Here is a 17,500-nt window from a genome sequence, read left to right as displayed (position 1 = left end):
CCACTAACCCCTCCATACACATACACACACACACACACACACACACACAGTCATAATCCCCCCCCCCCACACACACATACACTCAATGGTCTTTCTGTCTCTTTCTCTCTCTCCCTCTCTCACTCTCCACGCACACACACACACACACACACACACACACACACACACACACACACACACACACACACACACACACACACACACACATTTCTCTCTCGCTCTTCTTCTACCACCCCCCCCCTCTCCCTCTCTCTCCCTCACACACAGTTCCACATCCCCTGCTCATGTCCTTGGGTCCTGCCAGTGCTTCTCTGCGTGAATGTGCTGAATGGGCGCTCCATCTCCCCTGTACTGTATAATCATTTTGTTTTAGGGCTGAATTTATGGAGATGGTTAATATCATAATAAATTAACCTCTCGAGTCGGGGGGGGGGGCTGTGTGAAAAAAGTAAATGTTTCACAGCACTGTATGACTAACGTTGGTAAAAATAAATCTTTGCACTTTATCCATTTCAGTTGTGTTGGTAATGGAAATGTTCAGTTAGGGAAAGACAAGCACAAGTTGGGCCAAGGAGTTTTCTCCCCTCCAAGGCATTGATTAATATAAATGAGTGATGGTACCACAGTGACCCCGCAGTGCCTTCCACGAGAATAACTGCAGATTTGGCAGTCATCAATCAAGTGTGGGTCTGTTAGTAGTATACGCAAAGTTACAGCACATCAGGCACTTTTAAAGGAACCAAAAGTATTGTCAAGTTGCTGCACAGAATGGATGCATCAGTTGCACAATGAAAGAATAATAGGCTTTATTTTAAAGTGAGATGATAAGACAAAGCAAAAAAGCTCTTTAAAAGTAAGTGGGGAGAACCGCAGTAGAGCTGCCAGTGGACTTCAGCTCCCCCAGCTTCCTCCTCCAAAGTCAGATCCTGAGACTTTAATCTCTCCCAGTGCTGTGCTAATTGTCAGTGAGCCCAGCGTCAGTTCAGAAAGGCACATCTCAGTGTCTGGTGCTGGGACAGATCCTGGAACCCATTTAATGTCATAGTTTCCAAATTTGTTTACTGGGTCGGTTGGAAAGACAGAGGATGTGAAAAGAACATCCGTTTTTTTTTTTTCTTTGGGTGAACCAGGCAGCAAATCATACGCTGATGATTTTAATTATGGCAAACAGCTATCACACAAGGTTGGAAAAACAGAGCCATGTTTATGATTCTGTTTATACTGTACACTGGAGCTCAAAGGACTATTTATAGGAAGAGATGAGAGTGGTTTTGTCTGTTAAAATTGCCATTGACATCCCATGGAAAAAAAAAAGCTGAAGAGCGGCGTTGATGAATGCAGGGACAGAGCGGGAGGAAGACGAGGGGCTGGAGAAGAAATGATGCCAAAGATGAAAGCAGGATGCAAAGTGGAGGAGAAGAGGAGAAATAAAATAGACAGATTTAATAGGATGAAAAAGAAACAGTGAACCTTCAAACGAAAGGGAGGTCCGAGTGTGAACTGAGGACATTGAGCGGGGAGTGGAGGGAGGGATCAGAGAGAGAGGAGAGGAGAGGAGAGATAGATGGATGAAGAGTGTCAGAAGAGTGGAAGGTGAACTAGATGGAAGGAGGCCAAGGGGAAAGACAATGGAACTGAAACAAGGTGAAAGGTCAAGTGGGTTATAAAAGAGAGGGAACAAATTGAGAGGGAGACAGGTGTGGCGGTCAGGATGGCTGGCGGAGTTTGGACTAGAGCTGGCCCTGTTCAGGCTGAGGTCTGGGCAGCAGACAGCAGCACTCTGCGATGAAGAAAAGCAACGCAAAATCAGAATCCGTTTTATCGCCAAGACACAGGGTAGGAGTGGAAGGAATTTGCTCTGACGTTAGCGGGAACCGAAAAAAGAGACACGATAGCACCGGAGATAAGGAAAATGAGGGGAAAGGAGGAGCAGAGACAAAATGGGGAAGAAAAGAGAGAGAGAAGATTATTTGAAGCGGTCGGAGACCTCATCGGGTGGGTTTAGGACAGGGTTCTCAGAGGAGAAAAGGGCTATGGGAAGGCAAAACACATGTGAGCCAGGTAGTGAGGGCATGAGGGGTCAGTGGGTTCCTCTGGGTCTGTGTGGCGGTAAGGACACGCTCTGCTACATGGGAGCGGAAGGGGAGATGTCGAGTTCCAGTCGATCAAAGACGCCCCTATCAGGAAGTGTGGAGGCTTCCAGGCCACAGGCTCGGCTGTGAGAGGGTGCGTGGCGAGGCGAAAACATGGGGAAGTCAGATGCTCTCGGGATTTATTGTCTTGCTGCCGTGATGCCTTAAGTGTGGAATTTTCCTTTAGTAATGCGCCTGAAAGGAAACTAGGGATCTGTGAAATCTCTGTTTCCGTGTTGAGCATCATGGCAGGTCTGATTGAACACATCACATTATGTAGTCTACAGTACAGTAGAAACCAACAGTGAAGATAGCTTTTGTTTTTAATGAATAAAAAAAAAAAACATTCTACTTAAATCAAATCAAATAAATTTCAGTATATACACCTGTTTAGTTTCCACCCCAGGCCATGCAGCGTCTATGCTGTAACACTGTGCTGCCATTCATTATAGTGCCTGATGCTGTGGAGGGGAATCTGATGAAGACGTTCGTTCCTTTGGGGTAATCTAACTAAGTGGGGCAGCACTGGCTATGGGATCTCATTTTGGAATCCACGGCTGGAAGCAGAACCAGCCCCATACTCCCCACATAGTATCAAACATATTTGGAAATGTTCTAAATACTTGTTTCCAAACGCACTATTATACATTTAGGTCTGGATGCATTTCGACACTGCATATTACCATGGCTTGCTCTCATCTTCTTAGTCATCTAGACCAAGCCTCTCTCTCTCTCTCTCTCTCTTTCTCTCTCTCTCTCTGTCTGTGTAGATCAGGAAGCTCTTTGAGCTGCACTTTGGAAAGGATCAGTCAGACAGTTCATATTATTTAATGAGCAGCAGCTTTGTGGCTGTATTCCTGGGCTGGCTGTATTCTCTGGGCTCTGTGCTCTGTGTTCTGCCTGGGAAGCACTAAGCGATAGACCTCACTCCTGGATGCTCTCGCTCACTGCCCGTGTGACTCACTTCCAGTCACTAATGAAAGGCAAATGAAGTCTTGCGTGTTGGGCAGAGGCTGCTAGATCAGATACTGTCTGCAGAAGTAATGGTTTTTGCTATCAAACTATCAACTGTTTGGAAAGGAGAATCATGCATTCTGCCGTTTGAGCAGCTTATTTAAAAATGAACAAACAGAAAAACAAGTAAATAGATATACCAAGCGTTGCACTCTCTCAACTTAACTAAACTGGGGAATTAACTCCTACTATTTTCATTTTGTGAAATTCGGTTGTTAGATACTGCTGAAACTAGCCGTACAAGATGAAGAGTTGGTTGCAGGGCAATAGAGAGTGATGGCGGGGTGTCTGAGGGTGGAGGGCATTTACTGTTGACGCAGTCCATCAGTTATGATGAGGTCATCTCTACATCGCTACGCTACTGAAGGCATTATCACTCTGCACCATCCAGTAGATGGAGAGGGATAGTGGGAGAGGGGAGAGGGAGCGTGAATGAGCAAGAAGGACACCTAAAGGGAGGGGGTGAGAGAGAGAGAGAGAGAGGAAAGAGAAGAGAGCAAGGGAAGAGGGAAAGTAAACAAGCACAGCACTGAAACAGCTCTCATTAAAGTTTTCAATGACATATGCCTCAACACAGATTCAGGTAAAACATCAGTCCTAGTGCTACTGGACCTTAGTGCACCATTTGACACTGTTGATCACAATATTTTACTACACAGACTAGAACACTGGGTTGGATTTACAGGCATAGTTATCAGCTGGCTAAAATCATATCATTTCACACAATTGACTTTAAAGCACTATTGCTTGTTTATAAATCAGTAAATGGAGCAGGACCTAAATACCTATCAGACATGCTTCAGCAGTACATACGTTCTAATCCTCTCAGGTCACAGGTGAAAAACCTGTTAGAAAACCTACTGTTCACCTGTCTCACCTGTACACAATTAGAAAAAGGTAACAGAAGCAGCAACAAAGGAAACAGCACCACCAAAGGTAGTGGAGGGACACAACAACATCCTATTCCCCAGCCGGGATTAAACGAGAGGCAACGAGAGGCCAGTCCCTGCTGAAATGGGCCAGCATTTTACCCAAGAGTCCTGCCCATGTCATCTTTTGAATGCTAACAAGCTTACAAGAGCGCTAACCAGAATACTAACAAGCAGAGAACAATGCTGATTTGGAGAAAAATGATTTGGCTTTTATCATCTCATCCCATGCTTATCCACAAGTTCATACAGGAACTCTTACAGAAAGTTAGCAAGAAGTTTGAAGACAGACAGCATATTATGAGATAAATATAGACAGACGGCTTCTCATGCAGACGAGTCATTGAGGGCGGATGGGAATCTTTGTAATTCACAGTTAATCTGCAGGCCACCTCAAGGCCCTGGCAAACAAATCCTCTTTTTTTGTTTTTTTGTTTGGCGCACAAAACTGTGTCTTTGGTGCTGTGGTTTTTGTATGCAGAAAAGCAATTTGGTGTCTGTGGCGGACATTTTAATTACAACCAAGACTAATCCATGACGGTTCTTAATTACTGTAAACACGGTGTTGTGCTGAGCGGAGTGTTCCGAGAGAGAGAGAGAGAGAGAGAGAGAGAGAGAGAGAGTGAGAGAGAGAGAGAGAGAGTGAAAGTGTGTTTTTGTGAGCTTGTCGTGAGAAGAGTCCTGACCATCAAAACAAGCTTGAGGCTCTGAGCTCCTGTATTGTGGTCTTTGGCAAAGTCTGGAGGAGCAGTAGTCTTCTTTGTGCTGTGTGTGTGTGTGTGTGTGTGTCAGTCAGAGAGAGAGAGAGATAGAGAGAGAGAGAAAATCTGAGTAGCTCAAGGAGTTGTTGTAGGGTTTGGTCTCCACCGAATACAAACCAGAAGTGGACAAAAGAATTGGCGTTAGCCGGCCCGGCAGTGCACACCCACAATGCATTGCATCAAAACCAGGGGGTTGGGGTGAGGATTGGGGGGGGGGGGGGGGGTTGCTGAGAAAGTTCTTGCGCATTTAGGACTAATCCTTACACAAATAAACCTCTTTGGAGGACCACCACTGGTAGCTGTAAGGAAATACTCCCAGAGAGGAAAGACAATTCGGACACAGACAGCCAGATTCCCTTGCCTTCTGGCCGCCTCCTCATAAACCGACACACACACACACACACACACACACACACACTCACAAACATACATACATTCAAATGGATATAATACCACATACTGTATATGCATACATACTGTATGCACCCAAGAAGCAATACATTTACTGTTCATATGGATATACAGACATGTAAGACTTACACTTACCTAGGAACACGTGCACTTGCACAAACACTGCACGACACAAAAAGCTTTGAGATATATCAGCATTTTCAACTATACACGCATGCACAGAAATGCACACACTATACAGATAAACGTGCGTGCGCACATGCACACACACACACAGGCGCACACACTCACACACACTGTTAAACGTATTTACAGAATAGTAGAGATGCCCACGCTCAGATAGACACAGTTGTACCCCATAACCATGACAAATGCAAAGCAGACACAAGCACTTGATGAAAACTTGCACAAAACTGACAGTGACAACCATGCATACTCTTCCCACAAATTCAGGGAGCAAGGACTATTTCATGATGTGACCGTGTGAGTGAGTGTGTGCGTGCGCGTGTGTGTGCGTGTGTGTGTGCGTGTGTGTGTGTGTGTGTGTGTCTGTGTGTGTATGCGTGCACAGAGAAAGCACATGCCTCCGCTCTCCCCAAAGACTGAGAGAACGTCCAGTCAGTGGCACCAGCCCTTAGTCAACCACAGTAGGAATGTCCGAAATGGAATAGCTGGGATTTTAAAGATATAACAAGGATGGACAGGTGGTCTGGAAAAGCCTACCACACACACACACACACACACACACACACACACACACACACACACACACACACACACACACACACACACACACACACAGACACTCACTTTCTCTCTCTGTCACACACATATAGACACACACACACACACACACACACACACACACACACACACACACACACACACACACATAAACACACACACTTTCTCTCTCTGTCCCAAACATATAAACACACAGGTCTGTGCTATAGAACATTCCGGATCGTTATTGCTGTGAGTCAGCACAGGATCAGAGGCGTGTGCTCTTCAGGGTCGAGTGGAGCGGGAGGACGAGGAGAGTCATTTTACAGTATCGTTCCCCTTCCCCGTTCATCTCCCTGTTTGTTTGACAGATCGTCAGGCCAATGCTGCCATCATTTTATATCTCCTCTTTAGTTCCTTCATTGGCCCTGGCTTTTTAGTGCTGTTCTTCTCATCCTGGTCATTTGTTTGTGATCCTCAGCCCACGCCTTGGCTTGAAATGTGTTTGCTTCCCATATGCTTTCATTTGAAGAGCTGTGTGTGTGTGTGTGTGTGTGTGTGTGTGTGTGTGTGTGTGTGTGTGCACATGCACATGCACATGTACGCGTGTTTGGTATCTGACTGTTTTGTTCTCTCCTTTTGTTTAAAGTGCTTCGCTCCCATCCCCATTGGCTTGGCATGCTAATGACAGAGCTCTTTCTCTCTGAAGCTTTTCCTACGCAGTTCTGCTGTAAATATTGCTTTTAAAGGGGGGCATAGAGCAAATAACACTAAGACTGACCTCCACAAATTTTCAGTTGTACAGGCAAAGTTTGCATATTTTCTCCTTTCGTAAACAGCTGTGATTTTTCCCCCTTTTCTCTAACTTGAGGCCAGCTAGAAATGGCATCAGACTAAATTACACAGGGAAACTCAAGTGCATATGTGGGGTCCTGCAGTGGGAGGACTTCTGCTGGTTCTCTGTGTGTTTTCCAGTTGCACAGTTCAAACATGTTTTTTTTTTCTGTGCTGCCTTGGCAGTCAGACATCAGACATTATTTTACAGAAATGACATCAAAAGACTCAGGTTTTATAAGACTGATGTTAGCAATAAGCCACAATTCTTATTTCTCTTTAACCGAAATACAATATGTCATTCTCAGTGGATGTGTAAGCATGCACACAGATATAAAGCTCTTTTTGTAGACGTGGAAATGTCAGCCATTTTAAATGGCCCTTTCATAGGGTATTTGCGGTGCTCCAGTTTTTATCACCATGGTATTCTTAGCTAGTGTCAGAGTTTTGTTGAAAGAGTTACAGCCCCCTGACACAGTGGGGAACATTTCTGCTAAGCACTTATTACTACAGGAGCCTTCAGTGCGTCTGAACTGATATTTATTGTCTGTGAGACGATGTCGAAGAGCAGGAGTTTGACAAGGAGCATTTGAGGTTTCCTAGGTACTAGCGAAATAAAGGAAAAAAAAGTCAAGCGGCAGTATCATATTCATAAAAAAATATGGAACAATAAACACAACAGCAAACAAGTGTAGAACAGAAATATAACATCCCATCCTGGCTCCCACAGGCATCTTTAAATAGGCTGTGTTTTTTGGAGGGTGGGGTGGAGATGAGGAGGGTTGTTTTGGCGCATTCTCCCTACCCCCTCTATATACAGTGTCTGTTGGAATCAGGCTAAAATACTTTCTTAGGAGGCATCAAGGATCTTACAAAACAGATTAAACTCTCCTGTCTGCTAAGATGCCTTCAAACTGACCTCGCTCCGTTTAGAAGGCAGCATCAGTGTGTCCTCAATGCTGCCCGTTGCCCATAAATCTGTTTGACAGCTTCACCAAGCAATTGGAAAATGTCAACAAAGACGGCAGATGGCCTTTGCCCACAATGTAGGAAATATGTAATTTGTCTCAACACTTGCTGCACATGTTTGTAATTAAATGTAATTAGTTTTTTTTTCTCATGTAGATTTGTGAAAAGTTACAGTCAAACAGACACCGCATTACACTGTTAATGTAACCAAAAATAACATATGATGTGATTGGAGAGGCTTCCAACAGTCTATCTAATTTTGGATGGTAGCTGGCATTAGCTAGCCTGACATTCTTGTGACATCCTGATGTAATATATTACTGTAACGTAAAATGTTTGTACACCTATCTATTATAGCAGTGAGGCAACAAGGCAGGCACACCCTCTGTTATACAGAATAGCCACAGTAAGCAGGAAGTGACATCAAAGGACCTGACATTCTCTCAACCTAATGGCAGCTCTTGTGGCTTCATGCAGCTTACTTTCATGGAGGAAGAACTGCCCCTTTATAAACCAGCTCTGGCTACCTTGGCTACTCTACCCCAGAATATCACAGAATAAACAAGGAAGTCACAAGCAAGTGAGATATCATGGCCTGTGGTGGCAGCCGTTCAGGTCTGCGCCGTGTTGTAGTTGAGCCCATGCTGAGCCCTGGCTCTGGACTGCGCTGGTTTGTGTGGGGCTGGATGAATGAGGCCATGGGGCTAGCTGCATCTCCAGCCACATTAGGATGGCACTGGGCATTGGCAGGAACTGTTAAGTGGAGAAGGGGGGCTTGCCCTGGCCCCAGGACCAGTGTCCATTCCCCTTTTGTATGTGTGTCTCTGTGTGTGTGTGTGTGTGTGTGTGTGTGTGTGTGTGTGTGTGTGTGTGTGTGCGTGTGTGTGTGTGTGTGTGTGTTTGCTCCGTCCATTCATGCCCCAGCACCTCCAGCCTAGCCAGACTAAAGTCAGGCTGTGTCAGACAGCCCCAGGCATTCCAGACCCATAATAGCCCTGATTATTAATACCAAGAGTGTGGGTATTTCCCAGCGCCAACGTGCTTGGCATCCCACGACCCAGTGCCATCCTGTTTAGCACCGTGCCACACTCGGCAGCAAACAAGCCACCTACGGCTTACCCAGACTCAATAATGGAGGCCCTAACATTGACTCCTTAGCAGCTTCCAGTCTCAGTGTTAACATCCAGTCTGCAGACAGAGTGAAGCAGCCAACCTCATGTTGGAATCAAGCTGTCATCAATCTCCCACCTTCCCAGAAAACCCTGAAATTCAGGCCCCTAGATTCATCACCATAATCCACTATTAAGGCGTCAGCACATTTCTATCCACACCCTGCATCATAACAGATCATTCCTATCCACCGTCACCAATCTAGCTCAATGCATTCAGCCTGAAAGTGAGTACTGCTACCGGCACTTGGGTCGAGATATTAAGAATCACAGAAAACCAACTGAATCAAATAGAAAATACCATTTAATAAAACTGAAAAAGTATTAAACAGCACTCTAAAAGCAAAAAAAGAGAAATGGGTGAAAAGTGTTTTAAATGTGGTCGTAAGAATGATTTAGATTACTTTTTTTTTACAATTGAAGGTTTCAGATTAGTTAGCAAAGCTACATGGGGTTCCGCCAGCTTCTTCATATGGCTTTTTTGGCCACTCTTGAAGGCCAAAGGGTGTTTGAGCAGCGAGTGATGGAGCCTCTGTGAGCACTGCTGCGGTGCTGGCCTTGCTCTGCGGCGGTGGTGTCTCCAGACTGAGGGTCTGTGTTTAATCTACGAGCCCGCGATGCCCGAGGTTAATGCCTCACCGCTGGCTCGAGCCGAGCCAGCTCCTCTCCTCCGTGTCTGCCTCCTGACCCCGCTCCGCCTGGCTCAGCCCTGGCTTCCACTACAGGGTGGGGATGGATGGAATGGAGGATGGATGAGAGGAGAAGAGAAGAGAGAGAGAGAGAGGGTGATGGTTAGAAAAGACAAGTAAGGAAACGTCTATTAAATGCACATTTTAAACGTTGGCTTTGCATGAACTGGTGTTTCCTTCAGGACATACATCCCTAAGTATGAAAGGGTGAATCAAAGAGAGATCTTGAAGAGGAAAAAGAATTCCAAATGGATCAAATGAAGCCAAGGGGTGGGGATGGGTGGAGGAGCAGGGCGAAGTCATTACTCAAAGGCAAGTATGGAGATGGAGAGAAGTGAAAAAGAACGAAGAGAAGGCCAGGAAGAGGAGAATGATATAGTCGGATTTTGAACACAATTGTGGACAGTGAATCAGTGAACTACCTCTCTACTCACCAGTAACCCATATCACTTAGAAACTGGGAAATATTGCTCTGTTTCCTTGCTTTCTTTTTTTGATCCTTTGATTCTCCATCTTTTTTGTAATATAACACACATGGTTGGCCTTCCTCAGTGTTTGTGAGCAGTTCTCATTTAGGGGTTCAAACATCGTGACATACACACTCGCACAGAAAAGGGCTGTTATTTTGACACTTCCGTTTAAACAGCCTCTACTGGCCGCCTCGGGTTGACTGACTGGTCCACCCCTTGAGGCTGCTGCTGGTATTTTTAGCTCCTTTGGCATATGGGCCCCGACGACCTGCGGTTTCACAATTGTTGCACACATTTCTGCCACTCTGAGGCTGTGCTGTTTTCTTCCGCATCGCGCCTGCCTATGGGCAGTGTGTTTATGTAGCTCTTTAGTTGTGTGTGTGTGTGTGTGTGTGTGTGTGTGTGTGTGTATTTTACACTCAGAGTACTTCCCTGGACTCTTACAAAACACGTTCGCCCACCCTGAGGAGCATATATGTAAACACCAACCCATGAGTTGTGTGCGTGTATGAATGTTGTGTGTTTTTCTGGCACTTTTGAAGTCTCCCAGCACGAATCTTCTACTGCGTCAGAAAGCCAAAACCTTCGCTGGGTAAACAGGCACGGGCCGCCGGTGGCATAAGCACAGCCCGGCCCAGTGCGATCGGTGGAACCACTTCACTCAGCACCCTCTCCCCCTTGCTCTCTCTCTCTCTTTCTCTCTCTCTCTCTTTCTCTCTCTCTCTCTCTCTCTCTCTCTCTGGCGCAGGCAGGGCCTTCTGAAGTCAGGGCCAGGGCCGCACAGGAATGCCTCAGAGCAGTGGTCCCTGAGCGAGAGAGGGAGAGAGGGAGGGATAGAGGAGGGGGGGGGTTGTCTACACCCAGGAGCCCCAGGGGTCTGGCGAATCAAAGAGATCCACCTGTTGATCTAGGCCCTTGAGCAAACAGTAGTCCAGCCCGGGCCTCTGCCTGGAGAAAGCGATGCCTTTTCACGTCAGCCCCGTCGCTCGCGCTACAGTAGCCTGTTTATTTTCACGGCCACGCCGCGCCGTGCCGAGCCACTACGCTCACTTTACCTTCACTGCCCATTCACTCACTCACGCACACGGACAGTTCATCGCCCAAGTTACCGTCTGAAGCCCTGAGCATCTCAAAACAACGAAACCGTAAACCACACAGTGCCGCACTATTGAATAGCATTCACGTTTACTAATGACACTGTCTGAGTATGATGTAATGGGTGCAGTTTACTCCCACCACTGACTAGACAGTAGCTGCAATGCTATCTGCTGCCCCCCCCCCCCCATCCTTCTCTCCGTCTAGTACCACCACAGAGAAAGCACTGTCTTTTGAACAGCTTGCTTTATGGAAAGCCTGTGTGTGTGTGTGTGTGTGTGTGTGTGTGTGTGTGTGTGTGGGAAAGCTTTTAAGTGGATGAAATGGCATTGATTGGGCGGTGGCGGGATCGTTGGGCTTTTTTCATTACCTGCCTGGCTCTTAATTATGGCAGGGCAGCAGCAGGGGGTGGGGGTGAGGGTGGGGGCAGTGCAGGCCTGTCGATAGCTTGCAGCGTACACTGATCATCATTAAGGGCTTCTGATTGTGTTTAATCCCATTAGAGGAGCTTTATAGCAGACAGGGAGCAGATCCATCTCCCAGCTCTTCTAGTGCATCACCCATACCATTATTCTTCTCTCCCTCTCTCTCTCTCTCTCTCTTCTCCTCACTCTCTCTCTCATTCTATCTTTTTTATTTATTTTTTCCCCTTCTCCATCTCACCCACTCTCAGTCTGTTTCACTTCTCCTCCTTTCTGTCTCAGTTCATCGCAACATTAGCCTCCCTTTTTTTTCTGTTGAACAAATGAATATGACACCCTTCACTACTCCAAGATTTTTTTTTGAACGATCGTATGAAATGGAAAGCTCCTCTCCTCACCCACTAGCCGTGTCTCATCTTAACTCACCTCCTCTGTGTCCAAAAAAAACCCTCTCAGGTGGATAAAGTGTGTGGCCCATCCACAGCGGAGGCACCCAGCTCACACACTCCAACGGAGGGACGCTGGTCCGTGTCCACGGCAACGGCCACGTCCACAGCCACAGCCCCCTCAGCTTCAACGCCTTTCTCGGAGGGTCCAGATGTTGAGCTTCGGGGAAGGCTCGCCCACTTGAGAAGGTGAGACCACTACCTTTGACCGTGACTATTAAAGAGTATCATTTTTTTGCTTCTATTTCTGACCCATCAACACCTGTAATACCTCAGATTCAGATTTTATTTTGTACGGTGTTAATATCAACAAGTGCTCCAGTTAGACTCTCCAGTTACAGTAGTTTGCCCTTAGCCTAAGCCTGTCCATGATTATCATGTCTGACCCACAACTATATATACAGCACCAGTGACATATCGCTTGTTGTCCTTCAGAGTGGTGTGCACATTATGATCCCATTTAAGTGATCCTGTGACACACACCCACAGCCACTCACCCACACACACACACACACACTGACACACACACACACACAGTCATGGGAATGGAAGTCTGAGTCAAGTGGAGATCTGATTTCTTACGTGTGCATAGACCTGGTACATCTCTGTGTATAAGCGTCCGGCGTGCGGGACACTGGTGTTGATGACATTTCCTCTCCAGCTGAGCCGGGGCTTTGCTGTGGCACGGGGAGGCTCTGCCGGTGCTGATTTGTACCACTCACACTACAAATGTCAGGGGCTGATGATTTCATAACTCCCCCACCCCAGCCCTCTATTACCCTCCCTCCAACACTCTACTGCCCCCCCGCCCATCACCTCTTCTGCCCCGCAGACATGCTGGCTCCTTCGGTAAGTGGGGCTAATCCCGTGGGGAAATTGACCTATCCTAAAGGACATATTTGGGGGCCAGTCTTCATGCTAGGGGGCTAACGTTGGGGTGGTTGGGGGCAGGGGGGCAGGGGAGATGATTTGACAGAGGCCTCTCACTGACGTCACCCAGGGCAAGAGATTAATTTTGCCCCCTTGCATCCGTCCACGCGGGGTGTTTTTAAGTTGCCCGCGGTGCTGCTGCCCATGGCTGGACGGATGTTGTGCTTGGCCTGGTGGGCAGTTAGGCCCGTGTTTGGTTGTCAGCTTGGCAGGGCGAGAAGGCAGAGAGGGCAGGACGAGACATGCGAGGCATTAATCAGGAGGGTTCAACAGTTTCCTTTTTGGGCCCGCCAGTCTGCCCACTCTACTTATTACACACACACACACACACACACACAGACTCAGACTCAGACACATACCCAGGACCCACACTTGCACGCCAGTTAGCTGGCATTAACTACAAGGGCATCCACTCGTGCCAGTCTGAGCCGTGTAGTGGCACACCGTTCAGACCGCATCATTACCTTACTCTTTGCCTAATGAAAGAAAATGTCCTCATCTTCCGATTATCACAGCAGGTGCTGGGTCAGCATCAACCCCAAAGCCAAAAGCTGCTTCCATGCTCTGTCAGGTAGCCAGATGAAGACAGAGAACTAATACAAGAGGAGAAATGTAGCGAGCCCATTTAAAAGAACATCGTCATTGGCTCGAATATGTTCTATAGCCAGAGTGATGGTGAAGAACTTTAAAGCTAGGAGAGTCCAGGAAGCTCACATATGTTTAGAAGTTTGTTTAGTTATGATAGAAGGACTTTAGGTTTCTTTGTGAGTACAAAGAGGATGCCAGAGTGGAATGTGAGATATGCTGTGCTGTTCATTAAATCATGTATGTTATTGCACATATGCTTGCAGTGCGGTGATGCTCCACTGCACATGTCGGTGTGTGTACTCTCCTCTTCTTGGTGGTGGGGTGGGCTGGTTGCATGTGCATGATGACTTATTTTCCTTCAGGATCATGACTCTTTCTCTCCCCCCTCCCCTCCCCTTTGTCGTATTATCCTTTTGTTTTCCACCTGTCTGACCCCCCCGTCCCCCCTCTCCCTCTTCCCTTCCACCCCCCCCCCCCCCCACAATCCTGCTTGCATCCACCTTCCTTGGACTACTCCATTGTCTTATCCCGGGGGGTGTCGACTCTCCCCAGCTCTCTCCCCCTGAAACCTTCCAAGAGTGATAAACCTAAAAGTCTGAAAAAGATATCTAGGTAAGCATGGGTCTTCTGACTGCCGCAGTTGGACTGTGAACTCTTTCTCTTTCTTTCTGTCTCTCTCTGTCAACAAGTACATGAATGTGGACATAACATAGCAATGAGTGATCTGTATGCATTGGTCTGTGGTTGTGTGCTGTGTACTGGATCTGTTTCTGTGTGAGTTTGTGTATGTGTTTGTATTGTCAGTGTATCCATGTGTGGTTTTGTCTTTATGGATGTAGTAAATAGGGGTGGGAAATATAACAACTATATAAATACATATGATTACAGTTTGTAAACAAAACAGAATTCATTTTCCCTTAGGACATTTGCTGTCATATGAATCATAGCTAATCACTGCTATCTTATCTAAGTTTATATCACATCATGATCACAAATAACTGAAGGAAGTAAAGGGAAAACAGTGATGTCAGTTTTGTTAATATTTGTGGAAAGTTTGTCGTTTTAAGATTTGTAGTGTGTGTTGGGTGCAGAACACTGTGTTTTACATTTGCACTACTTTTAAGTATTTTCATTTATTGTTGAAATCATAAAGTTCCCAAGTATTTAAGAACATGCCAGTTGTAACTGTGGCAACGTAAAAAAAAAAGAAAAAGAAAACTGATACCACTGGTTTTCCCCTTGTTTTTGTTTTTCTTACTAAATGTTTACTAAATGGATTGCAACTCTTTATACTGACCTCAACATCTCCACACACACAACTAACATCACATGACTCCAAAAATGTCCCCAAATTGATGCATTGGAGATAGCCGTGACAGACCGTACATTACAACTTACAAACGATCTGACCCAGGATGTTTCCGCTGTGACTGTACTGGTTTTTGCATAGAGTTCACCACTAGGCATTGGGGCATTGTGAGATGAGGCAAACTTTAAGACAGGGCAATAACCAGGACATCTAAACAAATGGCGTAACTGGTTTTCCCCTTGTGGCTTGCAGTTGTAAATGCATTAGTTGTCTTATGGGTTTTGTGTGATAATAACGTATCACAGACCCCTGGAAATTTATAGCCAGACTATCACTGAGTATCTGTGTGTGTGTGTGTGTGTGTGTGTGTGTGTGCGTGCGTGCGTGCGTGCATGTGTGTTTGTTTGTTTGTGTGTGTGTGTGTGTGTGTGTGTGTGTGTGTGTGTGTGTGATTGTCAAGCGGATGTTCCCTGGGGTGATTTATGGTGTGTGTAACCTCTTCCAAAGGCCAGTTGGTCTCTCCCTCCCCGTAGCCCAGGCGCTGGAGTCTTCTCTGATGACAGGCCTGATTGATGGGCCTCTTACTCAGCACATGACCTTGCCTGAACCCCTCGCATTGTTAACCCTCCCCTCTCCACCACACACACACACACACACACACACACACACACACACACACACACACACACACACACACACACACACACCCCTGGGTGGCCCTAACAAGTGTCCGATCAGGATCCACTGGATCCAAGACAGGGGCTCAAGACCCAAAGGTCCAGATTCCACTAATCGCTTTGACCCCGGCCGTATAACAAAGACATGGGATGCTCATGGAGCTGGTTGACCATTGAATGGGAGATTTGTAGCCCTGTCCTCCCTTACAAGATTATGTGGTGAATCACTGCACCCGCAAATACCAGCCCCATTCCCCTGGCAACATGACCTGAAACAGAGAATAGTGAAATAGCAGTATTCTTCGGCCTCTCTGTTTGTTTAGTGCAGTTAGTCTGGCACACACACACACACACACACACACACACACACACACACACACACACACACACACACACACATACACACAATGTGTGGCTTTTTCCAATACTGAATGGCTGAATATTTTTTTACAATACTGAATGGCTGTAACCCTATTACCTCAACCTGTTCTTGCACTGACATAGTTTTTTATAGTTTTTTATATTACCTTGTCTACATTATACTTTACTCTCCTATTTGTCCATATTATTTATGCTGGTCTCTAGACCTTATTATTGCACTGTTGCACTGTTGGACTACTGTTGGACTACTTTTGCACCTTCACCATGACACTCACTCTCTTGAGCACCTCACCATGCACACAGAACTACAGGCCCTGTCACTACAAGCGTCTCATGCTTGATCACCCTCAAGCACACTGGATTTTTTACGTTTAATTTATGTAGTATATTTAGTATTTAGTTTTGTTAGTTTTTCTTATCTCCTACTATCTCTATTGTACAGTAGAGTTTGGTTATATGTTTATACTTATACTTATATTTACCATTTCTGCTGTGCATGTTGTGTGTGATGTCTGTATGCTACTGAGACCCCCTGAATTTCCCCTTGGGGATCAATAAAGTATCTATCTATCTATCTATCTATCTATCTATCTTTCCATGGGGACTGGTTTGATGTAACAGCTCCTATTTGGTTTGTTTGTTTGTTTTTGCAGGGAGTTTGTGGGCTACATCCCGCGTTATAAGACCTTCTTCGGGGCGCTGCCGGAGATGCTGTGTGAGGGCGAGATGGGCATGGAGTTCACCTGCTGGAGCGGAGACGAGGTGGTGGAGAGGTGAGAGCCAGAGCAGACGCTTTCTTTATTCACTTCCTGTTGGCCAGATGGCAAAATGGCCTCTTGAGCATTACATATCTGAAATACCTCAGAGTGATGACGGAACAATGGAAACAAAAGTAAACTGTAAATGGCAATTAACTATATCACCAAACGTCAGTGTGTTCAGTCTTCCTATATGCCCTGTATTACACAGGTGGTTTCCTGATTGATTGCTTTTGCTTACTGGTCAGATAGCGATATGTGGTGGCCTACCCCCAAGTTGAATCAGAACAGACCCATGTGAAAGCTCTGCCTTCTGTTGTTGTTTTGCCCTGGTGCTGACTGATGTCTTCCATGCAGTCAACCCAACCTTTGATGTTTGGCCTCTAACAGCAAAATAATGGAGTGTTTGTAAACTTTCTATATGTGTTGATGCTAGGTAGAGGGCGAAGAGGTCACCATTGGGGTCAATCGGCCAGTATGACACAGACCTTTGTAAGGTGAAAGGTCGGGGTGAAAGTTTAGGTTAGGGTGAGGATGTCAAACCGTAGGCTAAGAGGCTCAGTGTGGTCATGGGTCATGTTCATACTTTTTGGTGTCAAAACTGAGCACCATGACCTGAGTTTCCAGCAGTCATGTTTCATTCTGCCTGGGTGGACAACGCTAACGTAGCATTGGCCGCTGCAATGAGTGAGAGTGGTCATTGTCACTCTCTCCAGGTCTACATGATACCTCCTGTAAGGCCTGTCGTATGCACTGCTTGTCAAAAAACCCCACTGAATTTGATTTGACCAGT

General features: G+C 46.2%; 1 protein-coding gene across 2 annotated transcripts in view; it reads left to right on the top strand.

Moving 5' to 3' along the window:
- The window catches only part of gpc5c (glypican 5c), a 152,582-nt gene that overhangs the window by 39,911 nt on the left and 95,171 nt on the right, over window positions 1-17,500 (top strand). Inside the window, exons 4-6 of one of the 2 annotated variants that reach the window (XM_076293774.1) lie at window positions 12,075-12,253; window positions 14,135-14,194; window positions 16,603-16,722. In XM_076293774.1, the coding sequence (XP_076149889.1) occupies window positions 12,075-12,253; window positions 14,135-14,194; window positions 16,603-16,722 (359 nt within the window). The remainder of the gene's footprint in view (window positions 1-12,074; window positions 12,254-14,134; window positions 14,195-16,602; window positions 16,723-17,500) is intronic. The other variant, XM_076293775.1, reaches the window with a different exon arrangement.

Source organism: Alosa pseudoharengus, unplaced genomic scaffold, assembly GCF_046254945.1.
Source record: "Alosa pseudoharengus isolate Yale_2024_CS ecotype anadromous, Long Island Sound unplaced genomic scaffold, YU_APseudo_1.1 YU_APseudo_1.1_scf_2, whole genome shotgun sequence".
NCBI classification, from domain to species: Eukaryota; Metazoa; Chordata; class Actinopteri; order Clupeiformes; family Clupeidae; genus Alosa; species Alosa pseudoharengus.
Note: the sequence above shows the minus strand (reverse complement) of the source record. Positions and strands in the feature narration are given on the sequence as shown.